At 34.0% G+C, this 19,639-nt stretch overlaps 2 protein-coding genes across 2 annotated transcripts; one reads left to right on the top strand and one right to left on the bottom strand.

Annotated features, from left to right (window-relative positions):
• The first annotated feature begins 3,450 nt into the window (after nucleotides 1-3,450).
• On the top strand, nucleotides 3,451-5,969 carry LOC145058916 (serine/threonine-protein kinase Aurora-1-like). The gene is made up of 9 exons (XM_079006801.1): nucleotides 3,451-3,601; nucleotides 4,148-4,261; nucleotides 4,382-4,528; nucleotides 4,614-4,709; nucleotides 4,792-4,887; nucleotides 4,991-5,087; nucleotides 5,175-5,292; nucleotides 5,438-5,510; nucleotides 5,648-5,969. The coding sequence occupies exons 1-9, from the start codon at nucleotides 3,566-3,568 to the stop codon at nucleotides 5,750-5,752; spliced, it is 882 nt and encodes a 293-aa protein (XP_078862927.1). The 5' UTR covers nucleotides 3,451-3,565; the 3' UTR covers nucleotides 5,753-5,969.
• A 1,622-nt stretch (nucleotides 5,970-7,591) lies between these two features.
• LOC145058747 (ATP-dependent 6-phosphofructokinase 6-like) lies at nucleotides 7,592-11,024 on the bottom strand. Its single transcript, XM_079006645.1, has 14 exons — nucleotides 10,660-11,024; nucleotides 10,487-10,533; nucleotides 10,351-10,390; nucleotides 10,206-10,268; nucleotides 9,975-10,112; nucleotides 9,710-9,868; nucleotides 9,553-9,606; nucleotides 9,386-9,454; nucleotides 9,157-9,286; nucleotides 8,518-8,780; nucleotides 8,383-8,431; nucleotides 8,139-8,293; nucleotides 7,868-8,054; nucleotides 7,592-7,782 (listed from the first exon to the last, which is right to left on the bottom strand). Exons 1-14 carry the CDS (start codon nucleotides 10,759-10,761, stop codon nucleotides 7,733-7,735), a joined length of 1,506 nt encoding a protein of 501 aa, XP_078862771.1. The 5' UTR covers nucleotides 10,762-11,024; the 3' UTR covers nucleotides 7,592-7,732.
• Between the last annotated feature and the right edge of the window lie 8,615 nt (nucleotides 11,025-19,639).

Raw genomic sequence — 19,639 nt, 5'->3', positions numbered from 1 at the left:
TTAAATATAAATTCAATATTTATAATAGTTTTACATTTGAACTCTACTAAGTTTATATCTTAAAATATATTCATAATTATATCATTATCGATACTTTCTAAAACACTTATTTTCAATATACGGTATAAACTATCATTCAAAAATTGAAATGTATAAAATATGGACAGGAAGAGGTGGCGCTTGGTGGAGAGACAACGGTTGTCGGTGGCCTGACCGGACGACGGACTGTGGGATCTATCGATCAGGCATGCATAAACGTTATGAGGCGTCAGACAGACAGGAACGTTATGAGGTGTCAAGCGTTAGGAGATATCGATAAATAATTACCTTTCGTGAAGGGTTTTTTTAATGGATTGGGCGATTGACTTATGAATAAATTTTAAATGGATTGAAATAGTGGACTATTTAAGTGGATTATAATATATAAAATTTAGTTTGATGTATTTATTTTATATATTTTTTTTCCAAAAATTATAAAATAGATACTATAACACTATTAAAATAGTTCACCAATATATATATATATATATATATATATATATATATATATATATATATATATATATCTTATATTAATATTAATAATATTAAGCAAAATAGGTAGGTTCGATTGAGGTAGTGAATTATTTTAAGTGGATTATAATATACTTTAGGTTGATGTATTTATTTTATATTTTTTCAAAAAATTACAAGATAGGTCCTATAACACTAATAAAATAGCTCACCTATTTTTTTCAAAAAATTACATGATATATATATATATATATATATATATATATATATATATATATATATATATATATATATATATATATATATATCATATTACTAATATTAAGCAAAATAGGTAGGTCCTAGGACCTACAAAGTAGCTATGTCCATGGTTATAAACATATTAATTAGATAATCTATTACAGAATCAACCATTTAAAAATATATTAAAGATTCAAACTAATGCATATCAAATTATAAAAGATTACAACTTCAACCTGTTCTCCAACTGTAAGAGATCTTTGATATGCCATGTTGGTAGTTTGAATATTTGATTAGGATTGAACATCTGACGAAACCGATATCAAACCGTTATAGACCTGAGAATTCCGAATATCAGAATGATTGAAAAAACAATATCGAGTACCGAGACAAACTAACATTACCAGTTTTCGGTACTAGCATCAGTATCAATTCGCGAATTTCGTGATTTTAGAATACTACCGTTTCATATGTTTAAAGTCAATATGGGTTCCGATACAATATTAGTACGAAATCAAGATTTGATACTAAATGCTCATATCCCATTTAAGTCACCTAAACTAAATTTCTTATCTGTTTTTCTGTATTGTTATTCGTTACATCATTCTCATTTTATATTTAACCTTTTTAGTACTTAAATTCTTTTAGTACTTAAGTGAATTATTACATATTCACTTAACAAAATAAATACAACTTCAAATTTTATAATTTGATATGCATTAACTTGAAATTGTATTATTTTGTTTTGTAATAGTTTTATCTATGTTTATTAAAAATGATTAAAAAAGAAAAAAAATAATTGTTAAAATGAGGGTAGACAAACAAGAAGAAAAAGAATATTTAGCTTACCTGATTTAAATGGGAGGACGTAAGACTAGGAAGACAATTTAGGCATATTAATATTATATTTTCAAATAAGGGCAAAAAATGACAATACACTTAAATATGTATGGATTGATTAAAAGTTGTTGTGAAAAAATCACTTCTCAATAGTCAATACAGATTTATTTTATTTTTTTCAGTGTTTACTATTTTAATAATATTGTGCAAGATATTATAAACTATTTGAGTATATTTTATATAATTTTAAAACTATTTGATAAATTTTATATAAACATTTTTGTTATATTAGATAGCCTATAACAAAATATTAATAAATTATAAATTTAATCATTAAAATTATCAAATTTATTGAAACTAACCGGAAAATAACCACTGCTTTCGAAAATTTAACAAAATAAACATGTTGTTCGTTAAATTAACAATTTTATTTATTGTTGTTTAACAAATATTATGTTTAATTATTTTATATAAACTTTTTAGAAATCATATCATCACACTAATCTTTATATTTGATTTGCTGATTAAACTAAATAAAATTTTGATTTAAAATTATTTTTAATCATTGTATGGTTAATTTCAGTTTATTACAACAGTATATAGACGTTAAAAAATAAATACGCTTCTTATTACATATTGTAGTTATTTGGTCAACCTCTTATATTTTAAAAGGATTACAAATGTGATACATAAACTTCATAGTTTTCGTTTTGAAAAAAACAAATAACACGTAAGTAGCTGGTCATAACCGATTTTCATATTTATATTTTTTCTCCTCGGGAATTTTTGATTTAATAATTTTCATCATTCATAATTTTAAATTTAAATTAATGGATAATTTTAAAGTTAAATTAATGGTATTTGTAAGTTGACATTTCGGTCCCTTATTATATTTAAAGTGTTTTTCGTCTATTGCATAATTTTTTTTTATAGTTTTTATTTTTATTAATATTACTTTTTATTTAAACGTTATAAAAATTTGCGTTGTTTTTAATCGAAAATTTATTTTGATACTTTTGTGTGCTTCACTTGATATGATATAATTGTCACCGTGTTATATTTAAAGTCTTCTTTATACAAATTTTAAAGGAGTTACCTTGCATATTAAAGTTATGTTTTTGGTCTCTCAAATGGTTTTATTTATAGTTTTTTTTTTAAATAATTACAAACAAGTTCTCCATCGCAACACACCGGTGACTTAAATACTAGTTATTATGATTTTATTTTCAATGACACTATAGAGGACAATGACCAAATTGAAAAGGGACCGATTGTCATTGTTACCTCTACCATGACATCGTGATTGTTGTTGTGAAACATGTATATTGCAACAAATGAATAAGGTTAACCATTGAAGGGAGTCTTTTGACAAAGATTTTTATTAAATAAGGTCAATAAAAATAGAAAAATGAAGTAACAGTTTTGTTTTTTTTTTTTTTTTTTTTTTTTTTTTTTTTTTTTTTAAATTAAGGTTAAGATAGGAGATGTTTTTATTTGGACTTAACTTCTTGTTAGCCAAAAACATAACCGTGTTCAATTTTGATCAACCAGAACATCGATATAAAGTTTTCTAAAATTATTCTTAAGTTGCCTTTGAAAATCATACAAACCAATGATGATTAAAACATAAAAAAAAAAAAAAAAAAAAAACCCGATGGTTAATTTAAAAAATAAAATCCAAATTATTGTTTTTGTTTTTTGTTTTTATTATTATTTTTTTTTATTTTTATGAAATTGATCATAAGAGGAAGAACGTTGATGCATTTTTAAGTATTTAACGCTATATTCTTTCGTATTTGAAAAGAATAGACGCTCCTTGAAAGGCACGTGGCTGACTTTAATAATCTGACCGTTGCCGAAACAACCCCCTCCTCCTCTTCCCCCCACCCCCTCTATTCAAACACCGCTATCTTCCCCTTCCTCCTTCCCGTTGTTGTCTGCCTCTCTCCTCTCTCTAAAACCTTTCTCTTTCATGGCAACAGCGATGGAGACGCGTCCTCAGCAAAAGGTACCATCAATTGCTGTTTGGAATTTTTTAGTTTGGAACGAATTTGTTTCTCGTGTTTTCAATGTTATCTTTAGGGTTCGTTTTATCGTTAATATCTGTTTGGATTTCACACATTAGAACACATGTGTGTTGTTATTAGGTCTTTAAGTATTCTAGAAATGTTGTTAAACATTCAATTTGAAAGCTGCATTATGCGATTTGGACGATAGAGATGTAATTGGGTTTAATCGTCATCAATGGTGATACAGTTCCAACTTTTATCTCCGGAAACTGTCCTTGTGTGGTAGATCTGCTTCTATTTCAGTAGATTGAGATGTAGCAGTAGATAGATTTAATACTCTGTGATAATTTGATGTACCAAAGGATTGAAGGATAACTTTAAGTGAAAACCTTTTTTTTATTAAAATCATATGTTCATACTATCAGTTACATGAGTTCTAACACAAATCCATTTGAATTTGAATGCTATTGAAGATGCTTGAATTGATATGAGCTACTACTAATGATCTTATATTATATTGGCTTTTCTTTGTTGTGATTATATAGGCTTCTTCAGAGGCTGCAACAGAGAAGAAGAGGTGGACTCTTAGCGACTTTGACATTGGGAAGCCGCTAGGAAGGGGAAAATTCGGTCATGTCTATGTAGCAAAAGAAAAGAGGGTGAGCAAATCAAATCTAATCACCAATCTTAACATATTATGTCTGATCTGCATCCTAACCTAAACTATCATCTCCATTCTTTTGTTAATATGCTGAATAACATCCCTGTTCTCAAAACAGAGTAATCATGTTGTGGCATTGAAAGTGCTTTTCAAAAGCCAACTTAAACAGTCTCAAGTGGAGCACCAGCTTCGGCGTGAAGTTGAAATACAAAGCCATCTTAGACACCCTAATATCCTAAGACTCTATGGTTACTTCTATGATCAGGTACAATTTACCTCTATACCCTTACCTTGATGTCATCAACAATGGCCATTTTACAACTCTAATACATAGATAATAACTTGAACAGCAAAGAGTCTACTTGATTTTGGAGTATGCTGCAAAAGGTGAACTCTACAAGGAGCTCCAGAAATTCAAATGCTTCACTGAACGACGTTCTGCAACTGTAAGTAAACGATGATGTCCTTATTTATGTTTACTTTATTATTCTATTATCATTATAACAATTTTTATTCACATTTAAACAGTATGTTGCCTCATTAGCACGGGCTCTCATATATTGTCATGGGAAGCATGTTATTCATAGAGACATCAAACCAGAGAACCTCTTGATTGGTTCACAGGTAATATATACTAATTTACTTTGATTTTTTTTCTTCAAAATTTCGTTTTTGTGCTTGATTTGAATAATTAAATATTACATATATATTTTGTTATACTTTTCAGGGTGAGTTAAAGATTGCTGATTTTGGGTGGTCAGTGCACACATTCAGTCGCAGGCGAACCATGTGTGGTACTTTGGATTATCTCCCGCCTGAAATGGGTAAGACACATGACAAGCTTTCTAGGGATATTTACGAATTTGCCACTAGGTCTACTTTATTTAAGTTAGAAGGTTGTATATATGTAGTGGAGAGTTTGGAGCATGATGCAAGTGTGGATATATGGAGTCTTGGAATCTTGTGCTATGAATTTCTGTATGGTGCTCCTCCCTTTGAAGCAGAAGAGCACTCTGATACATATAGAAGGTATAATCATGTTATTTACGAATTTGCCACTAGGGCTATTTTCAACGATGAGGGAGGGCATTTATGTCTTTTTCAAACCAAATGCAATATAAAACTGTTGGTCATGTCATATATCTGATACAGATTGTTGGACTCAAATTTGCAGGATAAGGCAAGTGGATTTGAAGTTCCCTTCAAAACCTGTAGTTTCTGCAGCTGCAAAGGACCTCATTAGTCAGGTTCCACCTAACTCTATCTCTCTCTCTCTCTCTCTCTCTCTCTCTCTCTCTCTCTCTGTTGGAGTTTACCATTTTACCCTTTTTAGAGTGTTTTGTTTAATAATATATATAAAATTTTATTATAAATTGTAATGTAGATGCTTGTGAAGGATACTTCAAAGCGGCTGCCACTACACAAGCTGCTTGAACATCCATGGATTGTTCAGAATGCGGACCCCTCGGGGGTATACAGGAGTGGTTGACTTTTTGCTTGATAACACAAGACACAAGAGAATCCATAACGACCTGTACAAATAACAATTTAATCCAATTATTGTTCCTATCTATGTATAGAGTATAATACTCCTTTGTGCCGTTTGATTTGTGTGACCATGATGATGAAATGACTAGAATGCCCTTGTAGGCCAAATAAGAATAAAAAACAGATGAATTTGGGGTCTTGACCCTAAGCTTTTCTCATTTGACAAGATAAACCCCTCATCTTTCTAATTTATTCATTCCAAAATGACACCTTCATAACATTTCTAACTTTAACCCTAGAAAGTGAATATTTAACAATTTAGGTCCAAACCTAGTTAAGTTCATTAAGTCAAACATCATACTTTTACCTTCCATATTTGATAAGATTTGCCTCTCAACATTCAAATTTTTTATTTACATCAAGACTTTTTAGTTAATATTTATAGTCTTATAACCTCTAATATAACTCCATAACTTTAAGTCCAAACCTTAGTTAAATAAATTAGGTCAAAAGTCATACATTAACTCCCAAGGTTGACTTACAATCTCAAAATTAATTAAATTTTAATTAAGTTACTTCAAATTAACAAAAAATGAATATTAAATTAATTATTATTATTATTAAAATTGAAACTTCCAGTCTCATATTGCTGGTGTTGCAATAACTTATTTATAACTATATCAACTATACTAATAACCCTCTAATATTCATTAGGTAATAATCGAATTAATGAATATAAATTAGCAAATGTGGACACAAAGAGGAGAGAAAGGACAATTTGAGCAGAAATAATTCTACCCATCTCAATTTGGTGGTATATGTGAAGTAATTTAAAATTAAACAAAAATTAATCATAGTTTTTCTGTTATTTTTATTACTTGACGTAGTTAATTTATGCCTAACTTTGATGTCAGGGTCGTTTTTCATTTTAGAAATTTGGAAAATTATAAAAATCACTTTTCTAATTTATATACAATTTGAAAAACAGAAAATTTTCATGTTCTTGGAATTTTTTTGATAAAATAAATCAACCAGTCGCGTTTTCAAAATTTTCATTTTCATTTGGAAATTTTCATGGAAAACTAGAAATATTTCACAATCAAACGCACTATTAGCCATTCTCTTTGTGAAGTAATAAAAACACGACTTGTATACAAGGCTTCACTAATTTGTTCATTACAAGTCCCACATCACTCTAACATTCCTGATTTCCCTTATCACACACATTCTTGATTGTACTTTGGATTTCTAAACCACTTTTTGGTGGGTTTCTTATGAAAACAAGCTACGTGTCTCAAAATTTCAAAGGATTTTTCTCATATGTTTTATATCTTCTAAAAATTATCTACCTCAAATTAGTTTAAACCGGTCTTCTGCAATCGAGACCAAGTTTCATTCATTGCAACTTGCAAGTACCATTTGTTAGAAAACAGGACCGGTTTGTCATCAAAAAGATTCTGCATATTTGATTGATAATGTGACTATGTGAGTTCACTTTCCTTAATTACTATTTCGACCCTAACTGTATGGGTTAAACGGAATTTAATCTTTTATAATCCATCAAATGCACTTTCAATTCAGGCACAAAAGAAAGTTATAGGAGAGTATATGAAATGTGTTATGTTACATAGCCCCATATTTTATTGTGTTAAACCCGCCTTATATACAAGTATGCACTCCGCAACATCTAACTTATAATATCAGATTATAGTTTAAGTCCCCATTACACTTTAATGACACATCACACTAAAATCACCAACATGGACACGATTAAATGAATCATTGATTATGATCTCTCCTTTAGGGTTCATGTATGGATATTCTTGATTAACAAGTGAAATTAAAGAATAATTACTTTGATTAAAACATTGAAATACAAGAGTACAAGGGGCAATGAAGCCATTAAATCCTACATATATAAATATTTATAATTATTATTCAACAGAGTCACTTATATGAATAAAATATTATACAAGTCACACTAACCGCAGCTTAAGCATCTCAAGAGACCGGTGCATTCGAACCTTGTTCCTACATTGACCGAATCGTTCAGATGGTCAATCATATTCACAAGGCACTCGATCATCATTTCAAAATCTTTTTTCTCAGTTGTTACCTGAAGTACTAGTAATATTGCTCTGGTAATTTTCTCCTTCCATTAACTCCATTGCACGTTGTTCTTCCACTTTCTGGAACTCCAACACCTCTTTTGGTCCCAAAAAACTTGGCTGATTCGTCGATGAAAGTACCCTTGCCCACATCCTATCAGTGATCACAACCTTATTATGATGATCCACTATACGCTGCATGCATGCCAAATAATCATCATCATCATCATCATCATCATCATCACACAACCTAAAAACAAGAAACTAGAGATAACCTACACTGAAAGGAATATAAGTATGTCGACCATGCACAAGCCCACTAATGAACCCTGTGAAGCCCGCCATGGCTCCATGAACACAGCTTTGAGCAAGAAGAGTACAGTAAATATTGTCAGATGCATTACTTGGAACAGCACGAATCATGTATGTAGGATCTGTATGATTTTTATAAACTTGTTCTAGTTAATAACAATGGTATAAAAAACTGAAAGAATGTGACATAAAAATATGAGTGAAAAGTTACCAATGTATTTAAGAGTAATTGGGAAGTCTTTCTTTTTTGCAAAGTGAGCCTACAATAAAATTGTGAAAGATGATTTAACACTTTGAAACAAGTAAACTTGATCATCAATTCTTAATGATTAATTAATTATTATACCTTAATGTTATCAGAAAGCCACAACCCAACATCTTTAAGCAGTTTGTTTCCGGAAGCATCTTTTGCAGTTGCTGAATTGCTTTGTGCAACAAGTTCTTGACCAGCTCCTTCGGCCACCACAATAACCATGTGTCCGTTTTCTTTTAGCCGTTTCTCTACAAATTGTAAAAGCCCACCTTCACCATCAAGATAGAAGGGCGATTCGGGTATTAAACATAAATCCACATCACGACTTGCAAGAGTTGCATACATTGCAATGAACCCTGAAACAACAATTTAAAAAAAAAAAAAACGATTCAAATAGGCAAATAAATGTTGTCTAAATGAATGATGTTTGAAAAAAGTTGAATAAAGTGACGTCACACTTAGGGAAATTGGAAGGTAAAAAAGAATTCAAGAGAAATTTCTAAAAAGTTAAAACCCTCAATCTTATGATTTTCCTATTAAATCGTTATTTAGAAACATATTTTTCTCTCCATTCAAATTTCTATGAATAGTGTGCTAAAGGATAAAGTGTTGTATAGCGTAAAATCTATTTCTTTTTTGAACCAAATGAACTGAACTAAACTGTCTGAAGGTGACTAAATGACCATTTTACCCTTATTATGTAGTGAGCTTATCAGTACAAGATGAGCTTACCACTGTAGCGTCCCATTAATTTGACTACTCCTATGCCGTTTTCTGCACTCTCCGCCTCAACGTGTGCGGCATTAATTGCACGTTGAGCCTCTTCAACAGCAGTATCAAAACCGAATGACCTATCAATAACCTGAAACAAGAATGAAGTAGTTTTAGATCATATGTTTGACTTGAAAAGATACAACTAATTAATTAATTAAAAAGTTGAATTATCTGGGATGAAAAATACCGAAATGTCATTGTCAATTGTCTTTGGAATCCCGGCCACAACAGCTTTAATTCCCCTTCGTCTGATTTCCTGCATATATGTAGATTGAACCACAAATTATATAAATATATTCAATGCATAATTACAAAAAAAAATGAGTCTTTGAGACATATTATAATGCAACGTACTTCATAAATCACAGCTGCACCTTTTTGAGTTCCATCGCCTCCAATTATATAAACCTTATAAAACAATCAATCAAATTCATCAATCATTCATTAGGATGCATGCATGCATGCATGAGTGGAAAAATATCAATGATTAAACATGTGAAACTTGAAACACCTGATTGATACCACGATCTTGAATGCTGTCAACTATCTTTGATTTGTCATGGCCACCTCTTGAAGAACCAAGAACTGTTCCACCACGTTTATGAATATCATTTACAAACTTGGGTGTTAGTGTTATTGTATTCTTTGAGTAGAAGCCTCTATATCCTCCCTACACAAGATCACAAACAAATATAATAAGAATCATGAATACAATTTTGTATCTTTTTATACATAGGTTTTGAAATGATTATGTGGTTATCGATATGGACACTTACATCAATTCCAAGAACTCTGGTGACGCCATACATGTGATGAAGGGCACATACAATTTCTCTAATCACTGTATTTAAACCAGGGCACAGACCACCACAAGTTACTACACAAGCACGCACCTGATCTGATCTAAAATAAACCTGCATCATTAAAAAAAGTGTTTTCTTGATCAAAATTGAGATTTAAAAGAAAAAACAAAAAGTTAAATTGAATAATAATAATTAATAGCATACGCTTTGGCGGGGTCCAGCACGCCGAAAATGGACTCCTCTTGGACCGTTCTTCTGGACAACAACCTACGAGAAGACAAAATTAAATAGATATGTTGATGGTGATAGCTCTGTTTTTCATTTTTTAATAATATAACTTATAACTTACCTTTTCTGGTACAGTATCATCAAAATCGATAAAATATTGCCTGAAATATCGTAGGACATGTTGTTTATTAAGGATTAAAATGTATTGAAACGTGTATATTGAAGAATGAATCATAATATGATGCAAATATACTCACTTTACAACGGAATATGCAGGATTGAATCGCATTGGATTGGGATATGTCTGGAGGTGAATAATGAATGTTTTAGTAATAAGAATGGCCAAAATTAAACAAAAACAGATTCACTCAAACCCTAAGAGAAAAGAAAACGAATTAAATGAGGATGATGAAAAAGAAAGAGAGAGTACCTTGAGATTAGGAATATAATCGGTCAAGTGAGGAATGTCTTCAAGAACATAACCATGATCCCCTGTTTCAATCTTCACATTATAATTGTTGCGTTCTTCCATTTCTTTCCTCTTTAGAAACAAAAAGTTACAATTTTTCAAGAATCAAAAGATGGGTTTGTTTCGTTGGATGATCTTTAGTGGAGATAATAATGATAATTAATGGAGATTGTGAGGTATAATTTTGTGGGTCAATTTCTATATATATAAAAAGTTTAAGGACACGATTTCTAAGGAGAATGCAGGAATTTGAAGACAAAAATTTAGAGTCACAAATCTTGATTTTGGTAAGCGAAAGAGAACCACAAAACATTGAAGGATGATAGGTTTAAAAAATCTATGGACAATTTCATCCTTGCCATGAAAAACAGAGACTTGCTGTGGAGGTTTACAGTTGGGTTTCTTTTAGCTTGCCAGCAGGGAAAAATGGGTCCAAAATCGAAAAATCAAACTAAGGTCGGACCAAAATTGGTTTTATAATTTTAAAAATTATTGTGTTAAACTTTAAACAAATTTCCAAAATTTGGTTTCTAGATTGTTTCATTGCCCAAAACTAGAATCAGGTAGATATTTTTATTAAAAGAATTTACTTCTCAAATTTGAAAAGGCTATCTTTTTATATAAACCTCTTTTCAATTTTAAGGACAAATTGCAATATAATCATTAAGTTAACAGAAGTTTTGATTTTGACACCATTTTTTTCTTTTAATTAATTACTATATTTATAATTTTATTGCAATATCAATCAAATTGCCGGTTCTCCATGTTCTTGCGGTAATTACTATACCATTTTCATTAACTCGTAAGTGAGTTTGAGTCATTGAGAGACGATATTTGTGAAGAAATACTATGACGGGAAAAGGAGAAGAAAAGAAGGTATGCGAAATTGGGTTTGATGCAAACCCTATTTTTGAAACTCAATCATACCACAGTTGTAAATGTAACGACATAATTATGAAAAATGAAAAACGGTGTCAAAATTGAAATTTTTGTAAACTTAGTGACTTTATTGCAATTTGGAAAAATTGATTACCGAGAGAATAGGGAGAACTAGTTATTTGGTTGATATTGTAACAAAATTGTAAATATTGTGACATAATTGAAAGAAAAAAAACACGATGTCAAAATCGAAAATTTCAATTAACTTAGTGACTTTATTGCAATTTGTCATTTTAAGGACCGACTTTTGTAGTTGATACTTGCAAATAAGTGTGATAATGCTTTCATATTTTTTGTTTACAATGAATATAGGTTCGGAATTCCATGGTCTAATCTAGTCCAATCTATAAACACCCATGTTGTCATGTTCATCATGTTTTTCTGGAACAGTGAATGTTAATATGCGACTTGGAATTTCTGGTAACACATTAAATAACTTGATCTGAACGAAGTGAAGAAAACCTGAATGACGATTGAGCGTTTTTAGTTAGGGATTCCAATGTAAGTCACTTTCTAAAACAACCGAATAATAGAAGAGTTATTCCGTTCTTATCCGTAGACCTATGTCACTTCAAACGAATCACGTTAAATCCTTGTGTCATTTTATCGTTTTCTTTTGCTTTGTTGCTTAACAATGAAATATTATATAGATAAAAAGAGCTATCAATATTTATAATAACAAAAAAAATACAAGACTAGTTCAAGTAAAAGAAAACATTAAGAAAGGAACACCAAAAAAAAGTCAATCTAATTATGCTCTTAATTTCTCAACAATCAGACGAAGTTGAAGTTGAATATATTTTAAATTACACCAAAGTGTTTATTGCCTTCCAAATGAACTAAATGTATATAAAGAAGATAGCATCCAACAATGTACATCCCAGATTCAAAGTTATCAGTAGTTGCGATGCATTCTAAAATGCGAGAGACCGATAGAAAATTGACATCATTCAAAACAATATGGATAACAACCCAAATGTTTGTAGAAAAGGGGGGAAAAGAGAATAAATGATTAACATCTTTAGTGTTTGGAAAACCCAAAGGGCAAGGCAATTATTCATGTGATTCCCCTATTAGTAAGAGTGGAAAATATATAGATTCTATTGAAACAACCCTCCATATGAAGCAATCAATTATGATAGGAACCCAATTGGTCCCAATGGAACCACAATTTTTTTCTTCAATTTTTATTCGTATAAAAAACGAGTATAACTAGACCAAGACCGATAATCGGCTAGTTGGAAAAGAATAAAAAAATATTGGTAATTTTTATGCGATCAAAGAGTTCCATGGATTCTCTACCAACATTACGAAGCCAATGTCAATCCCACTCCAATTATAGTCTGCAATGATGCATTTTTTGTAGCTTTCCAAAGCATATAGATTAGGAAATATTGGAAAAAAAGGAATTGCACCTAGCCATTTCTCATGCCAAAAAAGTGTATTGATTCCATTATCCACTTCTTTATAAAAAATCCAATAATTTTGATATTTAATGTGACATATCTCAATGCATACGAGTGTGTGACAAAGTTAATCAATAAAGAAACATGAAGTAAAATTCTTACACATGTCTTATTTCAAATACAAATGATCACCTAGATCCATCTTTAACTCTTCCATAGTTCTACTAATTATCCTAAATTGAGCACACGATATTGATGAGTTATGATACAAAATATAAGAGTGTTTTTCATGGAAACCGCAACAGAAGCTTTAAAAATAACAACATTATTTTCGAGATTATTTCAAAACAAAACCATAGAGGCTTGTAACACCTTGATCCATGTATTTTCCATTTCTATCCTTAAGTATGAAATTTGTTGCAAATTGGTCCCATTGTCAATAAATGAGAAACGTGTGATCTGTTGAGTACGTTGGGCTTACTCAAACGTACGTATGGCGTACGTGGATGGGGTCAAACCCTAAATTTTAGGGTTTGAGTCTGATTTAAGCATTATTAACTTCTCAATACCTTCTCCCTCATCAGCCTCCATCTCCTAAATCGACCCTTATAAAACCCTAATCCATTGTGTGAGCATCTTTGAGCTTGAGAGTGCATTTTTGGTGTTCTTGAAGGAAGAAGAAGGAAGTGGAATCATCTTGGAAGCTTAAGGCATCTTGGAGCCAAAAGTGTTTCACCCTTAAGCATCATGTGGAGGTATAAAGTAGGAAACTTGATAAATTATTTGCTTAGATCTTGTTAACCTTGACTTTGTGTTCATTTTTGGTCCCATAAGCTTGGTATTCATGAGTATGGGTTACTCTAACCATAAGAGTTTTTCTTTTAGACGTTTTTAGGTGTTAGGAACCATAAAAATGTGGTCTTGGTCTTTCTATCCCTTCCATGATTATTAATGGATTATTAAGTTAGGGTTTTAGCTTTTGGACCTTGTCTAGCCATGGAGAGTCATAAAGGTGGAAAGTTTATGACTTAGAACGATGGTTTGCATTTAGATCTAAGTTTGGATGAAAGGTATTTAAGGAATAAGCACTTAATGAGAAGAATTGAACCCGGGCTGAGTACGTTGATTGTACCAAGATACGTTGCGCGTACTGGGTTTGAAACCTGTGGGTTGGATGAGTCACGACTATCCTCAGCGTAGTGGCTGAGTACGCAGGACGTACTCAATCAACTTGACTTTCCTCAACTTTTTGACTTCCTGACATTGACCTTTGACCTGAAGTTTGACCTAGGGAATTTTGGGTATTTTGAGATGTAGTTTGAGTTGAGGTTGATGTTTGTTATAGAGGTGACATGTAGAGTTGACATTTGGAGCAACGTTCTTTTCTACTATCTTTTCAGACTATAAGGTGAGTTTTCTTCACTATACTTATGGGTTGAAGGCACCAATGTCGGCCTAATCGGTTATGTATCCTGGTATATAGGATATTGTTATACTGTAGTGATTTGCTAGATCTGCATGACTATCTGTTTGACTGGTTATATGTTTATCTTTTACATACGTTGATATAGTATGGGTAGGTTGATGATGTACTGCTTTGTGTTGTCAGCCAACAAACCCGGGCAATCCAATTGGGAGATTGTAGGCCAGAGTGGCAATCCAGCTAGGAGGTTGTGGGCCGAGGTAATCCAGTCGGGAAATTATGGAACCAACATGAATTTTTTATATTTGTTTGGTTGTGTGTAGTATTTGAGGGAACTCACTAAGCTTTGGCTTACAATTTGAGTTTTATGTTTTAGGTACTTCAGATGATCGTGGCAAGGCGAAGGCTTGATCGTGCACTGTAACACCCTGTTTCGAGTCGCTTCATAATTCAGGTTCGTGACCCAAAGATCAAGTATCATAAGGCTTCGGGCTTTAGGAAAGAGAGGTTTAGACCCATCCGAATGTAGGTAATGTAGATTACGCGATCCAAGAGTTCGGTTTGTGCTTTGGAGCCAAAGGGTAAAATGGGAAAAATAGTGTTTGAGACTTCTTTTATGAATTATGGATTTTAGTTCGATGTGTTTGAAGTCAAAAGTAATTATATAAGGTTGTATAGCTCCTCAATACCTTTCCTGTAACATCCTGATTTTCGAGGTATAACATTTATGTATGTAAGTATGAGTTTGCTTGGGTGACTCGACGAGTTGATGCCTCAGCTCGTCGAGTAGGGTCGCGACTTGGTGACATGGAAAATGAATGGACTCGACGAGTCGGAGGGATGATGTAACGTCCGGGTTTCAGGGCTAAGCATTTTTGTCAATGTAATAGTCTGGGTCAACTCTTGTAACTCTTTTTGAAGTAATAAAGATGAAATATTTGAGTATTATGTGAATTATGTGTATTTATGTGCTTATAATTTAATTATAAATATATAATTAATAAATAATAAAAATAAGCTTCAAAATTAAAGTGTAAGATAAGCCTGATATCTCTACATAAAGTTGTAGAATATGTCTCAAGGTTTCCGTGCATATAAGGAACGCCGAAATCCGAGTTATAACGAAGAAGTTATGACCCGTCGAAGTTTCGCGACAGAACCGGCACGATACCGGGAAGCGTGGATAGTGAACTTACGATAGAGCGAGATTTAGCCTTAGCAATCTAAACGAAAGTCGTAGAATATGTTAAACTAAGAACATCGATAAAAAGAACGCCCAAATCTGACTTCGTATGAAGAAGTTATGATTTTTCGAAGTTTCGGAATAGCAGTGTACAGTCCGAAATTCGAATATTAGATCGAGCGGTTTTTAGCCGACACGACCTGAACGAGAATCGAAGATCTCGTTAAGAGTAGCGTAACGAGAAAAAGATGGGTGAAAACGGATGTCGGATGAAGAAGTTATGAGGATTTAACGGACCAATCGTGTCCCGGCCCGTTAATAATATAAAATTTAAAATCGAGCCAAAATTAGCCGACGAAGTCTAAACGAAAGTTATAGAGTACGTTCCCACCTTCGCGTGGATATAAAGAACGTCGAAAACGGAGGTCGTACGCGAAAGTTATGAATTTCTAAAGATGAGCATGCAATTTGCGAAATCTGATGCGAAACTGGTGACGTGGCGCGTTGTGGGCCGTCCGATGAAGTCTCAGATCTCGCTTCGGATCATGCCACGAAGCCTCGCTATTACGCCCCGCGTACGAAGAAGCTACGCCCCGCGTAACCTCGGTCTTATCCGGTCCGAAGAGGCTAACAGCTGGAGTCGGTCTGGCACTCTTATCCGATGACTATGCCCCGCGTAGGTCCGAGGTACGCCCAGCGTACCGAGGCCTCGCAGGGCTATAAAAGGAGGCCGATTTTCCTTCATTTTTCACACATTTTTCACTTCTCTCTCTAACTTCTTTCTCTCTCTACAACCCCAAAACACCTCTAAACCCTAGTTAATCCCCTTAGCACCCTAGGGAAGCCCCGAGGCTCCCGGAGTCCCGAGAAAAAGGAGTTTTTCGGTTTCGAAACGCTGCTCCAATCAAGTCCCGGTTCTCGATAAAATTCGCTGTAAGTGTGCTACGTTTACGCAATTTTTAATATAGCTTTCAAATAATTATAGGAATGTTATTAGGTCCTTAAAATAATTATTTGGGCTATTATTATGAGTTATATCGAGTATTATTAACGCTTAATAATACTCGGACTAATTAATTTGTCGCGGTTATCGTTAAACTAAACCCTAGTGGTATCGATACTAGGTTTTATCGAAGGAATATCATTTTGAGAGTATCGAAGCGCTGTCCGAGTGCTGAGTCACCACCTAATCAGGTGAGTGCATAGTTACTTTCAGCTTACACATAGATATGAAGTATTTTATATAAATTACGTGCTATGTGTGCATATTATCTGAATACTTGCTATCTATGCTGGATGAACATTGTTATACATGTTTTCAATGATTTAAACTGTATATGTATTTTATATCTACGAAAATGTTGGGGTAAAACATGGGTAGATGTAATAGCTGATGTGTGATAAAATGATGAGAGGCCTCGATGTTGATGTTGTTGTTTCTGTCATCTAGCGGAGTATGGATGACGACCACAGACTCTTCTAGACAGTCCAGTGGAACACTAGCAGGCTCGCAACCTGTAGGTGTTTGTGAACGATGTGTTCACCGGTGTACTCCATCCCCCACATGGTTGCCTTTAGGACATTTATTGCTGAGGAATCCCCTTAGCAGTAGTGTCCGTCCCGATGATGATCCTTAGGCTAGGTCCCTTATGATAGGTGTTTAGGGACGTAAAGTGAGGATAACGGGAACGGGTAATCAGGTTATTGTTGATTGAATTAATAAACTTATTTATTGTGGGTTGAAAACCCTATGTGCTCACCAGGCTCTCAAGCCTGACCCACTCAGTTTTATGTATTACAGGTAGTGGCGCATGAGCATAGATGTGATGTTTTGGACGAGGGATTACGGATATAGGCCTGTAGATATGAAATAATGTAGTAAGGCTTATATTGTACTGTTTATGCTTTTGATCTGTACGAACATGACATCCCAAGTCTTTTAATGAAATACATTTCTATGGAAATGCTTTTGATTAATCTTTATCATATTTTTGTTTTGGGACAAATTCCGCAACACTTTCATTTAAAATGTAACTCTGATTTTTAAACAAAGCATAAACAAACCGGTCTTTTCTGGCCGTGATTTTGGGGATGTCATAGTTGGTATCAGAGCATTAGTTTAAGCGAACTAGGAATTTGTAGGATTTCTAGACTTAAACTTAGAATGCTAAGCGATGATTGTGAGGTGTGAGCACTAGCTTATTTTAGGAATTGTGCCTAAAATGCTTTTATGTGCTAAATGCTTTGTGCATAATATGCTGTTAATGGTTCGGATCTATGGTCTGTTGCCGACCGGATCTGGAAACCTTATGTGTTTAGGATTCTAAACATACGACTACGATATTAGAACTAGCATGTAAACGTTTCGGAGTGATAAGGACGATTTAAACTTCTATCCTAAATAAAGATCTAAATTCACCTTATTCGGTGTATAGATCAAGATGGCAAGGACCCGTAGCGGAAACGTAAACGCGAATGGAGATAGGAACCAACCCCCAGTGGTTCAACAAATACCTGTTGTAGAAGAAGTTGCACCTGAACCAGTCACGATGGCCGGAGTGCAAGCGATGATCCAGGCTATGTTGGATCGTCAAATGGAGGAAACCAGACGTTTGCTCCAGCAAAATCGAGAGGAAGAGACTATTCAGATCGAACAGCTCGAGTTGAACGAAGGGCAGACTGAGGAGGGAAACTATAGTGGGACTGTTGGTCAAGCCAACCCACCGATAGTTAGGCAAAACCACCAGGATGGAGGAAATGACGGACGTGGATGCAAATACAAGGATTTCATGGCATCCAAGCCACCGAGTCTATCTGGAAGCCCGACACCGGTGGAAGTCATGAACTGGATCTCTGAAATGGAGACGATGTTTGAGAGTTGCGAGTGTAGCAACAGGCAGAAGACCGCTCTCGCGGTTCCTTTGTTGAAATCTGGAGTACTAAGCTGGTGGAAGCTACTAGCTGACTCAATGCCCAAAGGTGAAGCAAGCAAGATGTCGTGGGAGGATTTTCTGGTACAGTTGAAGATGCAATACTGCTCTGAGCAGGATCTTCTGGAAATCAACAACGAATTCCAGAATCTGAAGAAGGGAAGAATGAGCGTTACGGAATACGCTGCAAGCTTTACTGAGAAAATGAAGCTTGTTCCTCACCTCGTCCCAACTGAACTCTCCAAGGTTAACAAATTTGCCCTCGGATTACCAGCGGACTTCGGTCCAATGGTCAAGCAATCTACCACTCTGAAAGCCGCCATCTGGGCTGCTAAGAATGTGGAGACCCAGATACGAGAGAAGGGTCTGGAGAGAGCAGAAGTGGGAGAGAAAAGGAAATTTGACGGATCCTCAAGGTCCGGTAAGAAGGGTAGATTCTCGAAGTTTGGTTCGAGAGGAGGAGGATCAGAAGCGAAGTGGTGTGACAAGTGCAAGAAAAAGCACTCTGGGAAGTGTGATGGAGGGGTCACTTGTTACAAATGCGGAAAGCCTAGGCACTATGCCAATGAATGCACGTTCACTAAGAAGGTCTGTTATGAGTGCAACGAGGAGGGGCACATTTCAAGGGATTGCCCGAAGAAGAAGGAGACGGGAAGACCCAACATACCACCGAAGCCGAAGGCAAGAGCCTTCCAGATGACGCTCGAGGCTGCAAAGGAGGCAGCAGACGTCGTTTCAGGTACCTTTCTTGTAAATAGTTTGCCTGCAAATATACTATTTGATTCCGGAGCCAACTACTCCTTTGTATCGCATAAATTTGGTGGGAAATTAGCATTGCCTGTAGAAAAACTAGATAATACCCTGATTGTAGAAGTTGCCAGTGGCAAATTCGTACCTGTTAGTAATCGTATTAGGAACATCGTCATTGACCTAAACGGAAACGAATTCCACGAAGAGCTATTACCCATAGAGTTAAACGGTTTCGACATCGTTTTGGGTATGGATTGGCTTAGCGCTAACGATGCTGAGATTCAATGCCGAAAGAAGATAGTAAAGGTGA

Source organism: Lactuca serriola, chromosome 6 (assembly GCF_051521515.1).
Source record: "Lactuca serriola cultivar US96UC23 chromosome 6, Lser_US96UC23_V15, whole genome shotgun sequence".
In the NCBI taxonomy this organism is placed as follows: domain Eukaryota; kingdom Viridiplantae; phylum Streptophyta; class Magnoliopsida; order Asterales; family Asteraceae; genus Lactuca; species Lactuca serriola.
The sequence above is the reverse complement of the archived record's forward strand: the minus strand, read 5'-3'. Positions and strand labels throughout refer to the sequence as shown.